The sequence below is a fragment of the Rhinolophus sinicus genome, chromosome 4 (genome assembly GCF_057876585.1).
Source record: "Rhinolophus sinicus isolate RSI-liver-muscle chromosome 4, RSI-T2T, whole genome shotgun sequence".
NCBI classification, from domain to species: Eukaryota; Metazoa; Chordata; class Mammalia; order Chiroptera; family Rhinolophidae; genus Rhinolophus; species Rhinolophus sinicus.
The window spans coordinates 25776314-25801554 of record NC_142504.1 but is presented as its reverse complement, the minus strand read 5'-3'; the positions used below and the strand labels follow the sequence as shown (position 1 = coordinate 25801554).

General features: G+C 34.8%; 1 protein-coding gene across 4 annotated transcripts in view; it reads right to left on the bottom strand.

Annotated features, from left to right (window-relative positions):
- VWDE (von Willebrand factor D and EGF domains) overlaps positions 1 to 25241 on the bottom strand; it is an 81238-nt gene that overhangs the window by 19623 nt on the left and 36374 nt on the right. For all 4 annotated transcript variants that reach the window (XM_088797730.1, XM_088797728.1, XM_074340785.2 and 1 more), the window contains 12 exons: positions 24418 to 24562; positions 21409 to 21626; positions 21049 to 21122; positions 19433 to 19703; positions 14150 to 14358; positions 13008 to 13972; positions 10593 to 10729; positions 6836 to 6991; positions 6618 to 6722; positions 4930 to 5044; positions 2199 to 2449; positions 482 to 701 (listed from right to left, as the gene is read on the bottom strand). In XM_088797730.1, coding sequence (XP_088653856.1) covers positions 482 to 701; positions 2199 to 2449; positions 4930 to 5044; positions 6618 to 6722; positions 6836 to 6991; positions 10593 to 10729; positions 13008 to 13972; positions 14150 to 14358; positions 19433 to 19703; positions 21049 to 21122; positions 21409 to 21626; positions 24418 to 24562 — 2866 coding nt within the window. The remainder of the gene's footprint in view (positions 1 to 481; positions 702 to 2198; positions 2450 to 4929; positions 5045 to 6617; positions 6723 to 6835; positions 6992 to 10592; positions 10730 to 13007; positions 13973 to 14149; positions 14359 to 19432; positions 19704 to 21048; positions 21123 to 21408; positions 21627 to 24417; positions 24563 to 25241) is intronic.

Genomic DNA, 25241 nt, shown 5'->3' with positions numbered 1-25241 from the left:
ATATGTGAATGTTTCATTTGATTTTAACTCTATACCATGATATTTCTAAGCCAATGAATTAATAAAACCTCTCTTAAATGATAATTTTTACATTTCCCATGGCAAATGTCTTTATTATCCCGTATTGTATTTCAATAGTAATGCATTTTAATATATTTCTACCTACCAAATATAGGTAGAAATGTTTAGAAACCTGCAAAACACAATATACACAGTTTTTCTATTAAAATTATGAAAATGGGCAAAACAGTAAGACTACACATATAAATATATATATACACATATATTTATGCAAATTACAATTTAAAAAGGGATGTGGATAGCAAATATATTTGTGATGACTTTTACTAGAATTTTTAAAGGTGTATGAAAATATTTAGGACCACCCATTTCTTGTGTAATCTATAGATGAAGGTTCCAAGGAGCTTTCCTTTCTAATTTGTTTATATACTAATTTTGTTCATGAGGAACCAAAACCTACCTTTGAGCTCAGGTGGACAATCACAGGAGTAACTGTGAAGTTCACTAATACATCTGCCAAGGCCACAAGGATTCGATTGGCACTCAGTGACATTCACTTCACAAAGACTGCCCTGGAATCCAGGCAAGCAGACACACAGGTATGCTCCACTTCCTGGAGGAAATTTAATATCAGACACACATGATCCACCATTCAAACAATCACAAGACGTTACAGTCAACTGAAAAAGAAACAAAAAATAAGTACTTTATTTTTCAATAAAATCACCTTCAGTTTATGTCTCACAAATCATGATAGGCATACGTTTACATACAAGTAGGACTAGATCACACATTTTTACAAAAATATGTATATTTAATATAAAATATCATGTAAAATAGCTTAATAAGGCAATTATGCCCACTCTCAAGAGCATAGCCATAATATAAATGCTAGAAATAACATTTTTAAATGTTACATGATGATCAATTTCTGTAATGCAAGCAGAACAACTAGAAAATAAAATACTTTTACAGTGCAAAGCAGTTAGTCACCAATCTAGAGAGTAAACAGTCACTTGAATTACCATGGTTGACAGGACATAGTACACAATGGTCCTTCATAACATTACTTCTGTGTAAAAGTGTGTCCTAAGTTTCAAGTGAATATAGGGCACAAAGAAACAGTGTTGAGGGTACATGACTGACATAATCAAAATTAAGTCAATTTAAAAAAGAAATATAGTTCACAATTAGTTATTTCAAATATTACATTTGTATTGTTGATTTTACAATTCAACATCTAAAATTCCTTCACTTGAAGGAAAAAAATATATATATATGTTTACCCTGAGAAGGAATAACCTGCTAAGAAGGGCTCCTTGTGGTTAATTAGGCTAAAACTCAGAACCAGAGTCTAAAAGCCATTGCTCACAGATGCCTCTTGTGCATTCCGCATTTCAGTGAAAAAGCCATAGGCTGAATTGCCAGCTTTCTGCACTGGGTTCCTGCTGGCTGAGCTGACCCTTATAAGGGACTTTCTGGAATCATCTTTCAACCAATGGACTGACACCTGCTGTGTCCAATTGGAACTGCACAGCTATATCCTCATTTGCATCTTTACTGACCAATCAGAGCAGGTCCAGAATGACCAATCAGAATACATGACAATGACCAATCAGGACAGTGCTATTTGGACCATTCAGACTGCAAATTTGGATTCCTCAGTTGCATAGAAATGGACCAATCAGGACAGAGCAGGAATTTTCCTTACAAAAGAGGCCTTTGTCTCCACAGAGAGCACTTTTGCTTTCTTCTGGAGGCTGCATATTCTGGGTTTACAAACTGTTTACCTGAATAAAGTTTATCCTTTTGCAGCACAGAAGATTAGGGACTCCTGTTGGCATTAGATTAATGGCAGTGACCTTTTGTTGACAGGTGTCTTAGACTAATCACAGATCTTTCACAGAGATGGAAATAAACGAGTTCTCTATCCTTGTCATAGTTAAGTGCAGAAGAAAATGGTCTAGGAATTTAGGTCTGTGCTCTAGACTTCAGACTCTCTATTCAGACTTTAAATTCTTACAAAAATAGTAAAAATTTTGGCAGTTTAATTTTCCATGGAATGTTTAACAGTTTAGTTCCTCTTTATGAATTCAAAATACAAATTTTATTTTAAATTTAAAATAAAGTTACTAATATTGTTAATTGAATGGCATTTATGTAATTATAAGTAATACCTCAATTGTGATTTTAGTTTCAGCATTGCAGTCATCACTAACGTGTAGAATGAATTCCTGGGGAGTTTGTGACTGTGTTTTCCACGTAAGAAGTCCTGAAGAGGAAACATTTGCTCCTTCAGGACCAGAATACAAGGTAAAATGGATGTCGGAGCCTTCTGGATCAAAGGCCATGAACTGGTACACAAAGTTTTCCCCATAAAATGTCTGTAGTTTGTCTTGCTGTATTTGAATCCTTGGGGATTGGTTGTCTATAACAGAGAAAAGATTTATTTTTGTACCTGTGTAGAAAAGGGAGGGGAAAACTATAATACAGAGAGCTCCTATTGTGACAGACATTTTGATAAAGTTTGAATTCCGCTAAAATTTCCATTACCTGCTTTTGCTTTTTTTTTTAAAAAAACATTCTGAAAAGATTCAATTTTATCATTGGAAAATACCATACAACCCAGCAAACCCTCTTATGGATATCTACCCCAAAAAATCTGAAAACAAAGATATATGTGACCCTGTGTTCATTGCAGCATTATTCACAGTACCCAAGATATGGAAACAAACACGTGTCCTTTGACAGATGATTAGATAAAGATGATATGGTATATATACACAATGGAATATTATTTGGCCACAACAAAAGATGAAATACTGCCATTTGCAACAATGTGCATGGATCTTGAGATTCTTATGCTAAACAAAATAAGTCAGACAAAAAAGTTGAGAACCATATTACTTCATTCATATGTGGGATATAAAACTGAAAGCAACATAAAGGAAGACAAACAAACAAACAAAAGCTCCCAGACACAGACAACAGTTTGGTGGTTACCAGAGAGTAAGGGGGCATGGGGGTAGAAGAGGGTAAAAGTGATGGAAGGAGAATTGACTCTGGGTAGTGAACACACAATGCAATACATAGATGATGTATTATAGAATTGTACAATTGAAACATATAATTTTTCTAACCAATGTCACCCCAATAAATTTAATGAAAAATTTTAAAAAGGAAATGTAAAAGTAACTGGCAGATACAAACTTTAAGCTTTGCTATGAGAGTGTGAAAACACTTTGACTACAACATAAAATATACTTGTGTTGCCCAGATGAGATGCACCTTCTCTTCTGTCTGAAATTACTTAGTGTTGACAGTCTCACCACCTGATCTTTCACTCTCCCTTGTTTGCCCCCTGCCCTTTTCAGCTTTATTTTCCCTTGGTACACCTCCCTTTCTCTATTTCTCACTTCCTTTCCATGAGTGGATTATTCATTTGGCTCCCTGGACTCTCCTTGCTGTATCTGCCTCCCCAATTACAATAATTGGGAGTCATTTAGTCATTACCAGTCGTCTACTCCTCAGAAGTCCTTGTAATGGCTGAGTTCACCCACTGGAATTGTGGCTGTTTCAGGGGACAAGAGGTGTTGCCTTTATGCTCATGAAAGGATTTAAAACATTTTATATTGTCTTATATTTTAAAATGTCCCCCTTTATTGCCCACATGCTTAGTAGATAAGAAAGAATAGCCTCATTTCACTACACTGGACACAGACACTCTGCTTCCATCAATATACAATTTACTGATTTTAATTCCCTCACCCTCAATATAAAGGATTCGGAACACATGATATTTCAAGATCCATTATATCTTTGAACACTGTGAGTCTATGATGAATCAGTTATACCAAAGCCATTAAAAACATAAACACCAGTTCAGAAGTTACGGTGTGTTTTCCCTTATCTCTTGCACTAAATTCTTCCCCCTAATTTCCATTGTCTTCCCATAATATCACAAAAATTTTATCTGAGCAATGAATTATCTGACAGATGGTCTAGTACAGTAATTAAATTTGCACATACAATAACATATATAGTGATATTACAAAACATTGTATAAATATAAGGTCTTAGAACTCCCTTAGGTAAAATTACAAGGGACCACGGAGTAATTATATCTTGTATTCTATGATGCCTGGTCTTTTGACTAAGGAAAGGGAATATGAGGAACACCTATGTGGAATCATAAATAGCTGTATTTAGGAAAGTGTAGAAATTATATGGTATGTGACTATAATTTGGGGTATTTTTTTGGTGGAACAAAGTATCCACAGATTATTCATACCCAATGTTATGCTCACAGAGTCACAGACTGGTGGGCCTGGAAAGCACTTTATAGATGATCAAGTCCAGATAATCTTATTTCACAGGTGATGAATGCATGACTTTTGGAACTTAAATGGTTAAATTCCTTGTCACAAAACTGAAAAGAGGTGAGGCTAAGAATAAAATTTAGACCTTTCATGTCAAAGTAATGTTTTCTTTCCACTAAACCTACCGACCTTTACTGATGGATGTTTTGTGTACATAAGTAGTGCTTGAGAGGCCATTTTGCTAGTAGCTATTTGACTTGCACAAATTGTGTGTAGTTGAATTAATCATTCCATTTCTTCCAAATAATTCACATTTGCTTTCCTTATCAAATATTAAAATAAAAATCCCATACCCTTTGGTAGTATAAAATAAAAACATTACATAAAATAAATTATATTAAATAAAAACATTGATATAAAATAAAAACATTTCATCTTATATTTCCTTTCAGCAAAGTAAATTGTGCAGTTAGGGAGAAGCTAAATTAAATATAATGTTCATCTTAAACAGATTTATGTAACTTGTCGTTTAAAATCACTTAAAAATATCTTGTATAGGAAATATTTGGATTAATAAAGAATAACTTACTTTCTAAAATTGACCAAGTAAATTTTGAAATTTTAGGTCTACAAATCAAACAAGGGCTGGTAGGATTTTTATCCCCTTCAATGTAGCAGATTCCATCAATAATGCAAATATTTTCCTAATGAAAAAATGTAAAAATTTTTATAAAAGGAAAACACCAATAAAGATACAGCTATAATTAGTATTTAGGGGAAAAAAAACTATAAAAAGAAGAATAGCAACATATAGGTATATTGATAATTCCAATGAAAGCATATTTAAATTTTTTTTTGATCAGGAAATATTTTTTTCATAGCTCCTAGTCGTGAATGCATGTTAGAAAACAAACCATTCCTTTATGTGTAAGTGCTTATAGAACAGATCAATATGGAGGTAATAAAAAATATATATAGTTGTATCTCTGTGCAGAATACAACTTATAACTTATAAATAACATGGAAGAAAACCTCTCTTTTCTTTTTGTCTTTTTTACTGCTAAACTCATATTGTAAGTGCTACTATTCATAAAAACATGAAATAAACCTTTTCCCCCAGCACATATTATAGAATCACATTAGCTTATATAATTATCCTCCCTTCTTGTAGGAGTCCACTATATCCTGTAAATACCGCAAAACTAGACCAGATCCATGGCTTAAATTATCCACACATGACAATGGATATCATTACACAAAAAGTGGAAAGAGATGCTGACATGCACAGAAATAATATTAAATGTCACAATTGTGTTTAATCTGGGAAGAAGACCAAATTTTGTTCAAGATATATAAACTTAGTTCACTTTACAAAATCTCTTTTGACATCACTTGGAACGTTGCACAAACATAAGAACAAAATAACCCAAGAGGATAAAACAGTCATGAATAACAACATTTTAAGAGTATTTAATATAGGACATGTGGAAATGGAATATTTGGGGGAAAATAAAAGTCAAACAACTTTTCAAAAACAGAAACGTTTCTTATTGATAGGATCTGATTGCTAATCTCAAGAAAAAAAGATTTAAAATTTACAAATAATACTTTTAATTTCCATATACATAAATATTATGTGATACTCTCCTCAGTTTTGAACAGCCAAGTGATATTAGATCCCTGGCATCTGTTAAATCAGCAGCTGACCTGTGAAAGAGAGCTGGAGATAACCCCAGGAGAGCAGATATAGAGAGGTAAGAGGATATGCTAGTGAGGATTCAGCTCAAATTGTGCTGTTCTGTGACCCCTCAAGTGCTAGGTATTAGCATGGTTCAATGAATTTAGTTGCCACAAAAAAACTTCCTGAAAAAGTGCTAGTCTTACACTTTATACAAACCCTACCCAAATGCATGTCACTTGCCACAGAGACAATTAGGTAACTACAAAGAGATCTTTTTTGGAAAATCATTACTACTACTTAAAAAAAAAAAAAGTATGTAGAAGTGAAAATTCAATCTGAACCTTCTCTTTTGATTTTTTTTAGGAATGAACCTGCCACTTCAAAACGTTGAAGGTAGAAACCGCTTCCTTGCCGTTTGAAACAAGATTATGGACAAAGTGAGTAACAATTTCAATTAATCTTGTATAAATTTGAGGAAGGCTTTTTTGTATTAGTATTTCTGATATGAAAGTTTAAAAACTACATTAATATGCCAACAGCATGGGAAACAGAAATTCCTATAATGCTGGTGTGAAAATAAGTGAAAAGATACATACCTTTATAGTACACGAGTTCTTTTCGTAGAGACCACAAACTTGACAAGCCCCATCATATATGATCATTATTTTGGGATTACTGAACCTATGGCCATCATTAGATACCTGTAAGATGTAGTTCTATAATGATAATTTGTTCTAAATGTAGCTTCATAAACTATGAAATTATAATATACAAGTATTAATTTGTAAATATGAGGATATCTTTTATTTTTTACCTTTATTTGCCACTTCACAATTGGTTTCTCACCCATGAGATCCATGGTACCAGACTGATGTACATCAGCAGGCAGCTGACAATCAACAGTTCTGCTATTTTGAAAAACAGTACGTGCATAGATGGCTTCTCCAAGGACCCATTCACTGCTATTATACTGACGGCATAATGAGAAAGCAATCAACCTTTGTTAAAGTATGGAAATATTTTGCTAGTGAATTACATATGATCAACATACAAATTTGAAAATACATGTCTGGTATAATGAAATATATAATGAATAAACAAAAGTAACACTGATAGTGAGTTTCATTGAGAATAATGAAAAATGTATACACCTTCATTTGATGTAAACTGCTCTTAATGACTCACACATTTCTTGCAGTTCAAGTTTAAAAAGTTACCAATATTGGCCATATATACAATGGATCACTATGCAATGACTTGTGTAGCAAAGGAAACATGCTTGACTATGTACTTGACATAGTGGATTTCTTTTCTGCTCACAAACTTCCTCATCTCTCTGGAAAAAGCTCCCACTTTTTACTTCTACTAGAAACTCCTTTCTGCCCTCCATTCACATTTCCCACAGCCCCTCTCATCCTCTTACATGACCCTTGACTGGTCCAGGGGTGGACTTAAGCTGAGCCAATGCTTACGTTACTTGGGATATTTTAACTTTGTACTAGAGGGAGTATTGGGCCTGTCTGCCTCTGGTGGCTTGAATAGCAAGGTACAAAGCTATGGAGCTGTCGGTGGCCATGTTTTTTCACTATGTGAAGAAAGCCAGCACCGAGTGAAAGGGAAAACTGAAGCCCAAAAACAGAGGAAAGCAAAACTGAGACAGACAGATACATCACACACACTCACAAATGCGTGCATACTGAGTCTTCACAGTAGTTAAGTCTCAAGTTCAAGTTTTTCCCTGAGAATTCAGCTACATTGCTTTTCTTGGTTTTGTGAGACACTCTCTTCATGATAAACATCAGTTTTGCTCAAGCTAGTTGAAATGAATTTATGTAACTTGAAACTAAATAAATCTTAGCCAGTGCACCCTATTTAATAATTCAATGGTGTATCATGCTTAACCTACACATTAAGAATTATTTTCCAGTATTGAAAATGCATTGGTGTCTAAAGAGGAAAAAACAGAATAATTTTCAGGGTACTGGTAGCTACATAAAAAAACTAAAAGGATGTATTTTATTGCCAAAATTTAGATTTAGATTTTGTTTTTAATTTTTTACTGTAGAATGCTTTCAATCACTCAGAAATGGTCATGGAGCCTCCTGATACTTCAATGTTGTAGATCAGTAGGAAAAGGAAAGGAAGGCAAGAACATGTGAATCTTTGCCTAGTAGAAACTATGTTCCTGAAGATTTGATAATTGAGAGTGGGCCTCAGTACAAATCTCCATAGTTAAAGGGGATATACAGTCGAGCCTAGCAGATGTATCAGTGATTCCCCTCTAGTAGAGGGGGACTGACAACAGTGTCTTGGGGTCGTCATGATATTGATACTTAGATGGATTGTTTTTGTGTATTGAAACAAGACTGCAGCCAATGACTGGGAGTATAGGGATTATTTCAATCCCACTCCTTGGAGGAGCCTACCCAAAATGAGGAATAAACAAGGTTCTACTTCTCAGCCATTCATCAATATTTTGAGAGTATCTATATGTGCTGAAGATATTCTGATGAAAAGAGATAACAGAAGAAAAGACAGACAAATAAGGCCGATTTGTGTTGTTGCTATAACCGAAATCAAATAAGGTACAATGAGAGAGAAAGAAGACTAGCATAGTCAAGAAAGGCTTCAAAAAAAGATGATACTTCTCTTCCTGAAAGTACAAAAAGAGACTGTCACTAGGACACTGGGAGCAGAAATGGAGAAAATGCTTTCAGCCTGGCTGGAAGGAATAGCATGTTAAAAGACAGGGACGCATGAAACAGTATGGGATTTTAGTGTAGGATGTACAGGACGTTTAGGTCTGTAACCATAAGCAAAAGCCACGTTATGAAGGGCCATTAATTTCCAGGACAACTTGAATTTAATCCAATAAGTAAGTAATTTAAAATTGGGATTCTGTAGAGTCCTGGCTGCTTTTCCAGGAGGGCGTGAAGGAAATGATTGGGTGATTTGATCTCTAGCTATAACCTTATTTAAAATCATTATTGCAAAGATAGAAAAGAACATCTATAATATGCTACCCTTCATGTAAAACATAAGGGATATATCTCCTCCTTTGTACAAAAGAAATACCATAAGACTATACCAGAAAATAATAACAGTAGATACCTTCAAGGGAATGGGATGGAAGAAAGAGGTAATGGAAGTAGGGTGAGAAGAAAATGACATTTCTCTGTGTATACCTTTCGTATGGCACCAACTCTTAGAACCATGATAATATTTTGCACACCTTCCAAGTAAGTAAATAACTAAAATCAACGAGTGGAAATTCAAAATGGAATACACATATTTAAAAATATAGTTAATTGTATTACAAATGAAATATATAAACACTCTGAACAGGGTGGAAAAGAAAGTAGCTAATCTAAGTTTGGTTTTCGCTACAGAGAACACATTTGTTTCTCTCTAAAGTGTATTAAAGAATTCCAGAGTGTACTCTATTTATCAGAATTTTGGAGGAGGAAAGTTGTATGTGAATAAATATCACAGCAAATAAATGTCTAAAAGTAAGTACCAAATGTACTTTCCAAGAAGATATAAACCTATAAAATTCTCTCTTGGCAAATCACTTAATATTAGATGATGACATATGATTTATTTTGCCAAAAAAAATAAAATATCTACTCTCCTGAGCGATCTTGAAGTGAAGAAATTTATACATTTATACCTATATATAACATTTTATATTGTGTGTCTTATTATTTCATTGGCATTAAGAGATTCCATGGCTCATTAGAAAGATTGTATTCATAGAATCTTGAAATAAGAACACTTCTTGAGTATAATTATTACACTTGACAAAAACACAAACAAAAGTTATTTCCTCCTGTAAATTTTCAGTCTCAGAATCACATTTGGCTTCATCAATTTAGAGAAAAAATAAAAAGAATGTTAAAATATGATTTGCTGTTTTAAGTGTCTGCTTACCCATGCAAATACTTTCGAAATTCAAAGAGCTTTCCTTAAAATAAAATTCTACTTGAGTGAAGAAAAACAAGCCTATATAAATAACCATCAGAAAGAAGGTACAATTTGATATACCAATGTTCAAACTGAGTGATCATGTCTGTCCTTTGTGGCTTCAAGAGAGAAAAACACTACTTATTTTGGGGCTGGGGGATAATTTTCCAGTATGAAACTCATAGTAAGGGAAATAGACAGGATGAGTGCAGCTCATTCTCATTTTTTGGTTTGTAAAGGGGATTGCTCATATCTCTTAACCCTGTAATTCATGTCGGGTGTCAGATAAAAATGATTTCTATTTTTCATGTTTTTATATTATAAGAAATATAGAAGCTTACATAACAACATTGATAGTCTTTTAATTTGTTATTATGACTGAAATAGTGCTGCAATACCTTGATAAAAATCATACAAAATAGTTTAATAGAGTTAACAAATAGGAAATCTTAAAGGTTAAGCAACTTAATCATTTTCCTGTTCACCTCTGTGTGGATATGACACACTTTGGGATTATGTTGCTTATTGATACACCGAATTAATCCAAAGTAAAATTAATCTGAATAACTCATAAACTTAATTGTCTTTCAACTTCGTAATTCACATACCTGCAGCTTAGTAACTTCACATTTAAATGAAGGTGATTCTTTGAAGCCTTGACCAAAAACTCTCACCATCATACAATTATATTTTCTAACATTACAGAATCCAGCATTCTCAAGATCTATAATTTCAGGAGTCTTGTCTTTGGAAAAAATGATAACAAAATAAGACATATTTTCTTTAATTCCAGTAGAAAAAAACCTAATTATTTTTAAGGCCCAAATTAAAAACATGTAAAATAATATTTCAAAGTCTATTCCAAATACCATTAAATGTTAAGAATAATCTGGTATTTAAAGAAGTGTTATCTACCATCAAACCAATAGAAATAGTGTTACAAATACTACCAGAGCCTAAATATAGAGTTCTAATTTATATTTTAATTAATGCTGATATCAATTAAGGGCAAGAATAAAGAAATTACTACTAAAACAATCTATGTTTTGGTTTTGGTGTTTTGGTTTGTGCCCTATAGATGGGTTATAGAAAAAAATACTTTTGTAATAAAATATTATAGTTAGCAATATAACGTGTTAAACATTTTTAAATACTTAAGCTTTAGAAAATACTTATCAAAATTTATATATGCTGCCATTCTAATATTGTTGATGTTTTTATGCACTATTGCTATTCTACATGCTACCATAATCTCAGTTGTACTTCTCAGTCATAGAAGAAAAACTTTCTTCTAGAAGTTAGAGTTAACTGACCTTCATATGGCTACATCCCTGGTCTTGGTAAGATCATACATTATATACATAAGCCGGATCTGGCTGTTAAATAGATAAATGAAGTATATACAATTAATTGAGTCTTTTGTCTAAGTATTGACAAATCTAAGCAAATATAACTTTACTAGCTATTAGATACATAAGTTATGTGCACTCAGAAATCTAAAAATATTTATGAATATTAAAAAACAACATTTGTTAGTTTATTCTTTCATATGTGCAATAAATGACTACTGAGCAACTTCTATTTTTCTGGTATTATTCTAGGTTCTGGGTATATAGTAATGAACAGAACAAATTTCTTCCCTTCTTGTAACTTATATTGTAATATGAAGACAAAAAAAAAAAAACACAAGTGATAAAATAAACATAAAATGTATTATATAAGTGTATTTAAATCTATGGAGAAAAAGTATATTGACTATATTAAGGGAGATAGAGATTATGGGGTTGTGTGAGGAAAAAGTACTTCATTTTTAATGACCATGAAAGGATTCTCTTCTAATATGATATTTGAACAGAGAAGAGAAGAAAGTCAGTCATGAAGATACATGGTGGAAGAATGCTCCAGTCAGAGGGAACTGTAAGTGCAAAGGGCCTGAGGAAGGAGCAGACTTGGCCTCTTTGAGGAACAGCAAACAGCCATTTGAAAGCACAGGAGAGCAGTGAGCTATGGAGAGAATGGTAGATAAATTCAGTGAGAGTGGAACCTTAGAGTATATAGGCTAGTCTTCTAGGCCAGAATAGGGACTGTGGATTTTACTTGGAAGGAGATGGAGAGCCATAACAGGTATTTAAACAGAGAAGTAATATGATCTGATTTACATTTCAAAGGAACCACTTTAGCTGCACCTGGAGAAAAAACATCTAGAGAATGTATAATAATCTAGGTGAAAGATAATGGTGGCTTGGACTAAGTTTGTACCAGGGAGGGAAATAAAATTTTTTGAAGCTAAAGCTGGATTTGCGGATGGATTTCCTAACGGATTTGTTAGTGAATTAAACATGAGGCATGAGAAAAAGAAAAGTCAAAATTCCTACACATTTTTAATGTGAGCGATTAGAGGAATGAAGTTTGCATTTACTGAGATGGAAAAGTCTGCAGTTGGAAAAGGGCAGGTAGTGGTAGGAGGAAAATCAGGAGTTACTGGTTTAGTGGTTCATGGAATCAAATTGACTTAAAAATTTCTTTCTGTGATATAGTGAGACAAAATAGTTTGTCCCATATAGATGGGTTATAGAGAAAAAATTAAGCAAATTAGTATAATTAGCAAAATATTATAAAGAGTGCTTAAAAAATGCAAAATTGGAGTTCTAGAAAAACTTATTCTCTGCAAGTAGAGGCTCCAACTGTGTGCCAAGTCCCCACGGTCAAGAGAATCGGCATTTTCCAGGAACAGCATGGAGACCAAAGTGGATGGAGTGGAATGAGTGAGGACAATAGTATTGGGAATGACTTTCAACAGATATTGTGTTTGAGATCACATTGTGCCTTACAGGCTAAGTACTTTAGCTTTTACTCTCAATAAGATGACTCTGGGAAAATGATTAACATTAGTTAATATAATTTGTTCTTTCCCCTTTGTTATCTGAACAAACCCTGTTTAAATCCTGACGGTAAAAAAGAACAAAGATGTTTTCATAATCAAATAACTGTCACAACATCAAAGTTGAAGAGTTCTTACTTACTCTGTGAATCACTGCAATCATAGGAACTAAAGCCTGGGGCACACATGCATCCCCACTGTGTACACTGCCCGTTGCTGCTGCATAAATTGGGGCATTTCAATACCAAGAGAATGTCTTCAATTGATTTGCCGTATTCTTCAGTGTTATATTTCCCTTCTTCCAAAATCCTCCTTTCACATTCATTTTCTAAAAGGGCTATACCTGCTTCTACCCAGGTAAGATCATCTTTTAGGAGAACGTCCTTCACACACATGTCTATAATACTGTCGAGTCTCTTGCCAAGGAAGGCAAGACAGTGCCTTCCTATGCTGGAGTTGGCTAGAGTCTGCTGACACAATGCCAATGTGCTGTATTCTGTGAGGCCAGAGGGTGTGGGCCACGTGGGGACAAACTCTGGGTGGACATCCTCAGTATGGTCCTCGGGGAAAAAATAAGTAAACTCATCTAGGTCACTCTGGCTGAGACTTTGGAAAGCAAATAAAGGAAGAAAGTCATAAAAGTTTTGCCGTTTCCACCTGTTTTGACGATGCCACACTGTTCCTTGGCTGTGGCTAACCTGGTCCTGTGTATGTGTCCCATTGTCCAAAGTTTTTGGTGCATCTTGTTTCTCATTCTCAGGATATTTCTGTAAACTTAAGTCCACTTTGGTTAGGTTCACATGCTTATGTTCTTGAGGAAAGAAATTTAGATTATTTCCTTCGCGAGATGTATGCTTGTTTCTCCCTCTGACAAGAGTTTCTGAATTAATATATTCAGAGGTGACATCTAGTTCTGGTATTAGGGAAGAGAATTGGATGTGTCTGAGGTCTTTGCAACCTGAGACAATATCTGGTGGAGAAACATTGTCCAGATGATAAGATGGATACAGTGAAGTGGTGTCCACCAAGCAGCTACAGTAGGATAGTTTGCCAGGCGATGGCCGAGAAATTGGCATTGTGTCAAACATGCTCTTTCCTGGCAAAATCCTTCCACACAGAAAACAGAAAAGAACAAAAGTTTGGACAAGAACATTTTTCCCAGCAAGTGATGGAAAAACAACCAACCAAACAAACAAACAAAACAAAAAAACAGAGTGTTGATTTATCACTCATTTTAAGTCAAATATTAATACAGTAACAAATAAAAATAATGTACTTTCTTACCTCCATTCATTAATAAAAGCAACACAATTATTAAAAGTTTGATCAATTTTGATCCCATTTTTGTCATGGAAATCATTTTCTGGGTTTTCATCAAAGGTGCCACAAAGTCCCAAAGTGTTTCTGAAATCTAAGCTAGGGGCTCTGATTGTTAAACTCATGCCCCATTCACTAAGATCAGCGCGGATAAATGCTCCAGAAGAAAACCAGATCTGAAAGACAGAAATGAAAGCTGTTTAAATATTCAATATGGATTAAGAAAAAAAAACTCTATTATTTAAGGAATAAGAAATAAATGCATTTATTCCCTCAATATAAGAAGAAAACAGAATACTGATTTCCTTAGTCTACGCATTTCTTATTAAGGCTATATGTCAAAATAATCAGTTATTGTATTTTGCTGACTTGAAATTTGGTCTCCGTATTGAAACTTTTATTGAGATATTTTGTTCAAATGCTCTTCTTAAATAATTTATACTAAAGACATTTTATACAATTAAAACTACTATAAATGTTGAGGGTAATGTTTACCAAGTAATATCTCAGATAATAGTTATTCGATATTGAACTAAACTACCAAGTAATTAATTTATACATATAAATACAATTCCAGAAGGGTACACATTCCTGTGGCTAATCAGCATTCTCTTGCTGTCAGTAGGCAAATAGAATCAGAAGCCAAATTATAACCAAATCGTTGCATGGGGATTCAGGTATGAGAGGAGGGCGTTTGTTGAATCATTTTAATAGCTTGTGTCATCTAACTCTGATCATCCTCACAGGTGTGTCAGCTCTCCCAGGTCAGGAACTTGGATAAACATGTTCTCTCTTTTGAAAATCACTGAAGATGAATCACCTGTTTGTTCCGCTGACTCTCCTTCCCCTTTTAATTTCTTAAATTTAAAAATAGCACTTTTTTCTTTTTTTGTAAAAATGGTAAGTGTTCATTGCAAAAAATTATCATTTTGTAAGATTTTTATTAAAAATATAGCTAACATACAATATTATATTAGTTTTGGTGGTACACCATAGTTATTCAACATTTGTAGACCTAAAGAAGTGATCACCATAAGTCCAGCAACCATCTGACACTGTACCACGCTATCACAATATTATTGACTATATTCTCTGTGCTGTACATTACATCCCCATGCTTACTTGTTTGATACCTGGAAATTTGGACCTCTTATTCCCCCTCACCTTTCCCCCTCTTTTTTAAATTTTCAATTACAGTTGACTTTCAATGTTATTTTATATTAATTTTAGGTATACAGCATAGTGGTTAGACATTTATATAATTAAGATGTGATCCCCCTAATCTAGTACCCACCTGGCACTACATATGGTTTTTGCCATATCTCTTGCTTTCTCTCTTCTTCTGATACCCCTATCATGCAAATGTTGTTATGCTTGAAGTTGTCCCAGGTCTCTTAAACTATCCTGTTTTTTGGATTCCTTTTTGCTGTTCCAATTGGGTGATTTCTGCTACCTTCTCTTTCAAATCATTGATTAAATCCTCTGCTTCATCTAGTCTGCTGGTGATTCCTTCTAGTGCATTTTTCTTTTCAGTTATTGTATTCGACACTTCTGGCTGGTTCTTTTTATGGTTTCTATGTTCTTTTTCACACTTCCTATCTCTTTGTTGAAGTTCTCGCTTAGATCCTTGAGCATTCTTATAACCACTGTTTTGAATTCTGTCTCTGGTAGGTTGCTTTCCTCCATTTTGTCTAGTTCTTTTTCTGGGGTTTTTTCCTGTTCTTTCATTTGGGACACATTTCTTGTTTCCTCATTTTGGCTGCCTCTCTGTGTTTGTTTCTAGGCATTAGGTAGATCTGCTATGTCTCCCAGTTTTGGCTGGGTGTCCTTATATAGTAGGTGTCCTGTGGGGCCTAGTGGTCACTTGAGCCAGGTGCTACAGGAGTTTCCTTGTGTGGATTGTATGTGTTCTCATGTTATAGTTGAGCCTTGATTGCTCTTGGCACATTTGTGGATACGATTCACCCTCAGGCTGACTGGCTGTGGGGTTTGGCCACATCCACAGCTTATGGGCTGCTGTGCAGGAGGCTTATCCCAGTGGGGTGGGATTTGCCCCAGCGGGCTCTGGTGCCTAGTGAGACTGCCCTCTGTGTGTGCCGCTTGTGGGGCTAATTGGGTGCTGCTCTGCTGTGGTCTGAAGCCAACCTCCAAGTATGTTGGTTATGGGGCCTCTTAAGAGGGGTTCTGGTGCAGGCCCAGGTCAGTCACTGCCTGTGAGCAGCCAGAGAGTACGTGTCAGTACAGAGTGATCCCCAGTTATTTGTTCGCTGTCTGTGTGGACCTGTGTCATGTGGGGTCTCTGGTCCTGCTCCCGCACCAGAACGTAGGGTCTGGTGAGACCAAAAAGGAACAACAATGGAGCCATGGATTGGGGGTTCATACCACTGTAGTCTCTATGGCAGCTGTTCGAGATACAAAAGCAAACATCTGCCAGTACCCCAATGAGAGGGTCTTCCTGCACCCCAGTCTCACTGGTGGCCGGGCGAGACACAGGAAGTAGGATCCACATGATCCACAATCCACCATTCGTTTTTGCAACCCGACTTGCAAGCCGCAATCTGCAGTCCGCTTCTCTGCCAACCAACCCACCAATCAGCCTCTTGCTAACTGCAATCCACACTTGCTAGCTCAACCACAGAGCAGTTACAGCAGTGGCCAATGGCTAACTTGTTACAGCTGATGGCCAAATAGTTACAGCTGATGGCTGTCTACTACCCAAGCCAGCACCTTTCCACGTGAGGCCGAGAGCATCGAAATTGCTCTCTGGGGCTCTGAACCCCACAACCTGGAGGCCCATGGGAGAGGCCAGGCTGCGAACAGAGGATTGCTGCCACCAGTACCGGGACTGGGGAAGCTTCACAAAAAGCCAGTACACCCAGAAGCCTGCTGCCTCCTGCCAGTTCTCTTAAAGTTCAGCCACTGATAACACCTCATGCAGTATGCAAGTTGGCTGAGATAGGGCCTCAGGGAATCACTAGACTGGGAAGAGTTGTGGTCACCAGGTCAATGTAAATTCTGGTTTGGTTCCAGAGCCTGGAGTGACTCAGCAAAAGTTTCAGAGCACACCAAGGCCTGTCACCACCTGCCGGGGGCTTGCCAGCCTCTGTTAGTTTTCCAAGAGTGCAATGTGGGTGGGGCTGGCTGCTTACAGAGAAAGTGCCTCCAGCAGTGGTAGAGTTGAGTGGAACAGGGTCCCAGCTGAGTTATCAGGGTGGAGCAGCAGAGCTCACCAGGCCAATCACATTCAAATTTGGCCTGTGGGGGGCAGGCTCAACACAGGAAAGACAGCAGCCACCTGCCAGCTGCACGAAAGATGGACGCCTCACCAGAAAAATTCTGACTGTCCTCCAGACCTTCCCCTGCAGCCACACAACTCAATCTGCATCCCCGTATGTTTCCAAGGTCCCCCGAGTCACCATCCCTTCACTGGAGCCCAAGGTAAGTGCCTGCGAGTGAGTGAGTCTGTGCACGGACTGTTTAAAAGGATGTCTGGTTTTCCAGCATCCTTCCAGCCAACCCAAATGGTTGGAAACCCCACTGTTTTTGACAGCCAAATGTTGTGGGGACTCCTTTTCTCAGCACCAGTACTCTGGGCTGGGGCACCTGGTGTGAGGGGCTGGGGTCTCTAGCTCCTCCGGGGGGACCAAGGTGGCCAAGATATCTCTCCTGATTCTCAACTGCCACAAAGTTGTGAAGCCTGTTCTGAGTCTCTGCCCATCTTATCAGTCTCAATGTGGCTTCTCCTTTGTAGTTTTAGTTATAGGACTTCTGTTCAGCTAGACTTCAGATGGTTCTGCAGGGTGATTGTTCTATGCTTTAGTTGTAATTTTAATGTGTTCACAGAAAAAAATGAGGGTGCAGTGTTTATCTACTCTGCCATCTTGGCTCTCCAGAAAATTACTTTTAAGCAAACAAATCTTATATTAGTTACTACTCAGTCTGAGGTAGCTAATGTTAAGAGCTGGTGCAAATTCTTCAAAAAACTTTCCTATAATTCATTAATTTCTTTGTTAACAAATACACATCTACTCCAAAATTTTCGTGACTACAAAGTGTTCTATTATGTGACATTACTATATTTAAGGTTTGGGTTACAATTTTATTCATCACTGATTAATCATTGGGCTTCTATAACTCCTTAATTATTCTATTTTAAATTTTCAGATGTAAAGTTTCTTGAGAAATGACAGCGATAGTTTCAATTTATATTTATATTTTATATATGTACATAATGTATATATATGTATAATATATGCATATTATATATGCATATATAATATGTACATATATATTACTTACATATATGTCTGTAGAAAGACTGTAACTACTATTTCTACTCTTGCCAATATTGTGTGACAGATGTTTTGTCTTCATCTATTTGATTACTAATGAAGTTGAGGTTTTTATGTTTTTGTTGGCTATTTGTACTTTTGGACTTATCAGTTTTATTTCTTTTGTGAATTGCCTGTTTATATTATTTGCTCATTTTAACTGGACTGCTGATTATACATTACTGATGTATAAGAGTGTTTTCTATATTAATTGTATGTTTTATATGTAGCAAATATTTTCCCAATTATTTACATTTTGGTTTTTGATGATGGAGTTCAAATATATAGAGTTATGCTAAAAATTCTTGTTCACCTCAATGTTATAGAAACATTCACCTACATTTCTACTACTTTCACTTAAATTTTATTCAGATGGAATTTACTTTTTTGGAAAGTGAATGAAAGATGATCTTAACATACAAATACTAGCACACAGATATGAAATATTAAAAATATTAATGAATCTTGGATCTTTTTCTTGATTTTCTAATCTCTTCCATGTGTCTACCAGACTGTTCATAAAGTGGAACCATCTGTATTCATTTCAAAAATTGTTTAGCTATTCCTGAATATTTATTCTTAACTATATATTTTATCTGTCTGATATACCATTTATTAGGCACTGGCAAAATAATTTTATGAATAACCCACCAAGTTATCATATTTAAATCTTAAATAAGAAAGTTTATATTTGACAAAGTTTTAACTCTGCTATGTCTTTTTATGTGTGTTAAGTGAAACAAATTTTACTCCAAGATCAGTGTTAATCTTAAAGCGATTTTCTAAAAAAAAAAAAAAGAAAAGAAAACTTAATGTTGAAAACGATAGCTTCTAAATTAATAGAGATGAAAAGAAGTTCAGATCCAAAATCTACAGAAAAAAAGGGGAAATACTTTTAATCCTAAAGAATCATACATACTGTGATTTTTCTTCCTAAGTAAGATTCACTTATCTTGATATTGCTGGTTAAATCTTGGATCTTTACATATAAGTATGGCTGTGATTCATGTAGCTGACCACCACACATATCGAAAGTAACTATATCACCTTCTTCTCTGGCAACAAACCCGCAGTTACATGACACAGGATAATGAAGGCTTCCACAGTCCCATTGACGTACATGGACTTCAAAATCACGTGACATACTCTTATAAAGCACAAACGTTCCAGTCTTGAAATTATCATATACCCTATCATTAACAAAAGTAAATTAAGTTAAAAATTGGCATAAAATATCACAATAGAATGTTATACACCAAAAATATGAGTTAAATTTTTATACGCATTCAATATATACACATTTAATGCAAGAATGAAAAATTATAATAGCTTTATATATCATGACAAATTATGTATAGGGCACTGAATGAAAAAAGTAGTGATAAACACCTAAATCTCTCTCACTACACTTCTGTTTCACGAGTTCAGTCAACCCCTACTTCCAGCTTTCTCTTTCCACCCTGCTTTAGCTTTCATTATAGACCCTATCTTCCTCAGATGAACCATGTATTTTATTTATTCTGTATAGCTCTCTTTACCTCTACAAAGGTAAGTTCTATAAGGGGAGAGTATCTTCATGTGTTTTGTTCACTGCCATACGCCCAGCACTCGGAACACAATCTTGTTGGATTATAATGGATTAAATTAATCACCACTACGTTTTCTTCAGGTTTTCCACTAAAATTTCTAAGGCTTTAATTATAACCATAAAAGTATTCTTGCAGGTGGGATTAGTTCCTACAACTTTTCATATTTGTTCAAACTTTTGAAGTATTATTTGTCATTGTAGAGGATTTTCATCTATTCACTAATATTGGCTAATTTTACTGACAGTGATCTCATTAAAATTTAAAAATAGAATTACCTTGCATCTTGAATAAAATTTTGACTCAACAATGAGGTGTTCTTATCATTTTCTTTAGGGACATTTTAAAATCACGAATTCCTCAGAAGTATAATTGAATTTAAATCCTTCTATGTAGATATTAATAGTAAGGTAGCTTAAATTGCTTTTTGGTCATTTTGCCTATTTGACTTTCAGTTCCAGAGGCAGATATCCAGATATTCATGATAGCTACAGTAGTTTTTTTCCCCTGAATACCCTTGCCATGAATTAGAAGTGATTCATTTTTTAAATAATTATTATGTGTTAGTTTACTCTTCTTAAACCTTAAACCTCAAATTTTCAGTATCATGTAGAAATGCAATATCAGTAAATAGCTCTAGAGCAAATAATTTAATCATTATAAAAATAAGTAGTCAAGCTAAAATAATTGTCTGTATTTGTATCTTCATTTTTACAAGATCAGCCTCACAACTCATCCATATATTTACTAAGAACTAGATTTTAAAGAAAAAACCTTGCACACAAACAAATTAATATTTTCAAATAAGCCAGTGATGTCCATACATGCCTTCCTTTCTAATCTTTCAGTGAATAGGACTAAGATGTAGCAAATAGTATGATGTTTGAGAAACAACAACAAAATCCAAAAGAAACCCAAACTACTAAAAGAAAAAATTTTAGGAAATTACCTGCCATCAAATGTAATTATATGTGGGTCAGTAAATGAATAGCAGTAAGCAGTTGGGACATCCTTTACTCTGATCTTAAAAGCAAAGATATTTTCAGTAAATGTTATCATTAGTTGTTGTTTAGTGATTTACAATAAATTGCTTAGCAATCTCAATGAATTTTCAGCTATTTTTATCGTAGCTATTGAAAATGAAATCATTTAATAATTGAAAAAATAAATAAAACTACTCATTTTTAGAAAAAATAATTTAAATAATATTTAATAATTTTGAAAGGAAAAGTTTACAAGGTATAGTGATAAAATATATGTATCTTTTTTAAAGCTTCAATTATGGAGATATTTTTTGTCATTTGTCAACCTGGATGCTGTCTGGAATGTAGCTGTTCCACAGGAAATCTTCATTAACTATAGGTTCCACCATAATGTCTGTAACTCTATTTCCATCTCGAGAAAAATCTGTTACAGCAGTGTAGTACACAAAAGCATGGCTACAGGTTCCGTTAGCACAGGATGCTGTCTGGTGAAGGTCCACATGACAGGAAGACAATGCCAAATTTAAGCCTAGGTGTTCTTTACCTTTTTATGAAAAAAAATATATATATACATTGATAAATTTGTAAGGGAATATTTCAAGCATGTAGTAACTCAATTTACATGAAACATTGAATTGAGAGATTATTCTAAAATTGTTTTCTCTTACTTAAAACATGGTTATAGTTTTTGTCTAAATAAAACCAAAGCTGTTGAACTCTACCTGATCTTTACAAATAATCAACTTCAATATATACATATAAATGTATATGCATATTACTATTTCCAATAAGGTTATAAATCCATATGCATCTGAATAAAATTCAAAAGCAATGTATAAAATTCATCTTTGTTTCTGTAAAAAAAAAATTATAGTTCTAGCACTAAGTAACATAATTTGATTTTTTTTCCTAAGAATTGTCCTTGGGTCCAAATATGTTTGTAACATTTCTTAGGGCTTGCAGTTATGTCTATCCATTGTTGAGTGATAGCAATGATTATTGATACAGAGCTCATCGTGCAGGTTTAATTATTGATACAGGGTTCGCCATCTTAAAAAAAAGAAAAATCAAAACAAATTAAATTCCACACCAGTAGGAAACTCTCTTTTCACCTCCCAAATGTCGCAATATACTAAGAACCTCAAGATGCTCCTTTGCCTATAGAACAAAGAACAAGAAAAAATAATTTAGAAAGAAAATGGTAACAGAAGAGAAGGAAGGAACTCCAGGAATTTGTGAAACTGAACAAAAAGGATGATTTCCTCTGAAACTTGGCTACAGTGAAAGTTTGCTCACATATTCCATTAATGAATACAAAGTCCTTCTGAGAATCAAGGAGGAAGAAAGAAGTTGTTAAAAACTTTTTTCCAAATATCATTTTCAGGTATAAAATTATATTTGGTTAACAAAGGAACACTGCACTAGATTCAAAATTCTTGAAAAAATATTTATCTTTATGCATTTTTTAGGACTATATCCTTTCTTATGCACATAAAAGATAATAGAAACATTCAAACTCTTAACCAGCTCCCTGAAGAGAATATGGAATAGAGCTGGCTCATATGTAGCCCCTGACATCATTTCCACTGCTCTATGGCATGAGGGCCAAGTATTGCTTCTCCTTAAACCTGTGCAAAAGCAGCCTCGTCTTTGCAGAAATACGCTAGGAAACACCTACTTATTCTCGATGAATGTAGAGATGTAACGGAAATATACTTAAAGAATATTAGTTAAGTAATATCCAGAATAAAATCAAAAGATTTTCCTCCAGAAAAAAAGGAAATTATTTTTAATGGATAAAGAATAAAAACATGCAAACTTCTAAATTGTAGGAATACATTTAGGCAGTTTTATGTCACTATAGCAATGCTAGCCTTGTTGAAAGAATTGAGAACACACAAATATAATTTGAAGTGTATTTGTAACTTGAAAACATCTTGCCCTAATACAATTTTGGAATGTATCGATAAAATCATCCTCTTCCTTTCCTCCCTCATAAACTGTAGGAACATTTGCATCATATGCTCTTTAGTGGTAGTTTGAAGTAGAATTGTGTCAAACAGTCTGAGAACAGATGGTTTAATTTTGTATTTCTAGGCTGTATTTCAAACTATAGTGTTGCTCATGGCATTCCTGAAATTTGAGTCAGTAGCTGAGTATTATCAACTAAGCCTGTTTACTGTCACGAATCTTAGAATAGCCTCTCTTGATTCCTCCTTCTATCTCCATATCATCTCTTTTAGTGGGTGCATTATTCCCATGAGTCAGTCTCTCTCTCTCTCTCTCTCTCTCTCTCTCTCTCTCTCTCTCTCTCTCTCTCTCCCCCCCTCCTCTCTCTCCCCCTCTCTCCCTCCTTCCCCCTCCCCCTCCCTCCCTCCCTCCCTCCCTCCCTCCCTCCCTCCCTCCCTCCCTCCCTCCCTCTTTCTCTCTCCTCTCTCTCTCCTAGCATTTGTATCCTTTTGTTTCTCTAATTTAATTAGGAATAATATAAACAAGAAGACCTAGAGACCTACATACATTGTATTTGGTGTATTTACTAAATAAAATTTTATGTCCCATGGTGAAAAGGTATGCAAACAGAATTGTAATCTCTCTTACAGATTATATTTTATTTTCTGTATTCCTTAATGTGTTTTGGTCTCTACCTCAGAGGCTTATGGAGACAAAAATAACCCAATCAACCATATCACTGCAATACCTGGTTTGCCCCCTATTTTTTTCATTCTGTAGGAGAATTTCAGCTCTCTACATGGCTGTGACAGTGACATATATGTGGCCATATATCATACAATCTATAAAATTAGTAATTTAAATAGAAGACTTTTAAAACAAAGCTCTCAAACACAAGCTTACTTTAGAGAGAGAAGTACAAAGAATGCATCATGCGATCCATGGTGCATAAGCTTGAACTTTTAGCGTAATTTATCACACCTCACTCATTAGGGATGAGTTGGAAAATGTTAAAGAGCAGATTTTCCCTCAATCTCTGAAAACAAAGCAAAGAGAAGAATAAGTAGGAGGATGAGGAGAAAAAAAGGAGGAGGAAAATGAGGAAAAGGAAGACATAAAAGGAAGAAGAGGAGGAGTATATTGTTCATCATTTTTTTAAAATTTATACTTTGAATCCAGGAGGACTAAACACGGATTGCAATTTGAATTGCTCTGGCAGTCATAAATCTGGCCCAGTATTATTAATATGATTGAACTATAATTTGATGGAACACATGAAGCATAATTAATTATATGAGTACATTTCAATGACTTTCTCTAGGGAAAAAAATAATTAGTTATTATTTGAAATCTAATAATAAAATTCAGTGGATTTAGTATATTACCTTGATCAACAGTTTTCAGTTTTAATGAGATTTTGCATTCCTGATCCAGCTCACTGAATTCAGGACAAACGACAGGAATTGTGCTCTCTATTCTTAGCTGGTATTCTTTCCCATCTTCTGATATAGTGCTAAATTCAGGTTGTAACTGGTATAAGAAAACATGTAGAGCCATCATGTAAAAATATAATTTATTTCTAAGATACAATAATTTTGAAAGGGCTTTTTTCCCCCTCAATATACTGTTAAATGAGCTGGTAGTAAATAGCTTCAGCACTGGAATTTTTGAATTGCACAAGACCAATTAAAACCTTTAAAAATATCAGCAATGCCTAGAGGACTACATGGAGTCGCTGTACTGCTCTGAGTTTGGGCACAAGTTTGTTTCCCAGCCTGACAGGCAGTCTGGTTGAAGCCTGCCTTAGTGATTCTGGTTCTATAGCGAGAACTGGAGAATGGAGGAGACAGATTCCAACATCTTTCTGTCTGTTTACTAATGTTTACGGACATTCTAAGGACTATTTGTCCTTAAAAATTAATATCATCTGTAATATAAATTAGAAAACTACGTATTTTTAATACATAAATCAAAACATTACTGTCACCTGAAATACCTCAACCTTCAGCTTATTTCTCAAGCCTCTGCTTTCACAGTTGAATTCACTTTGAGTCCTGAAATCTAAGATTGGTCTTATCCCAGGCCAATCCTTTTCTGAGGCAGGAAGTTTTTAGGCAGCTTCAGTTCTTGGCTGGCTCTCAAAACAGGTGGTTCATTTTTTTAAATTTGTTTTAATTTACTTTCAGGTATACAAAACAATGTAATAGAC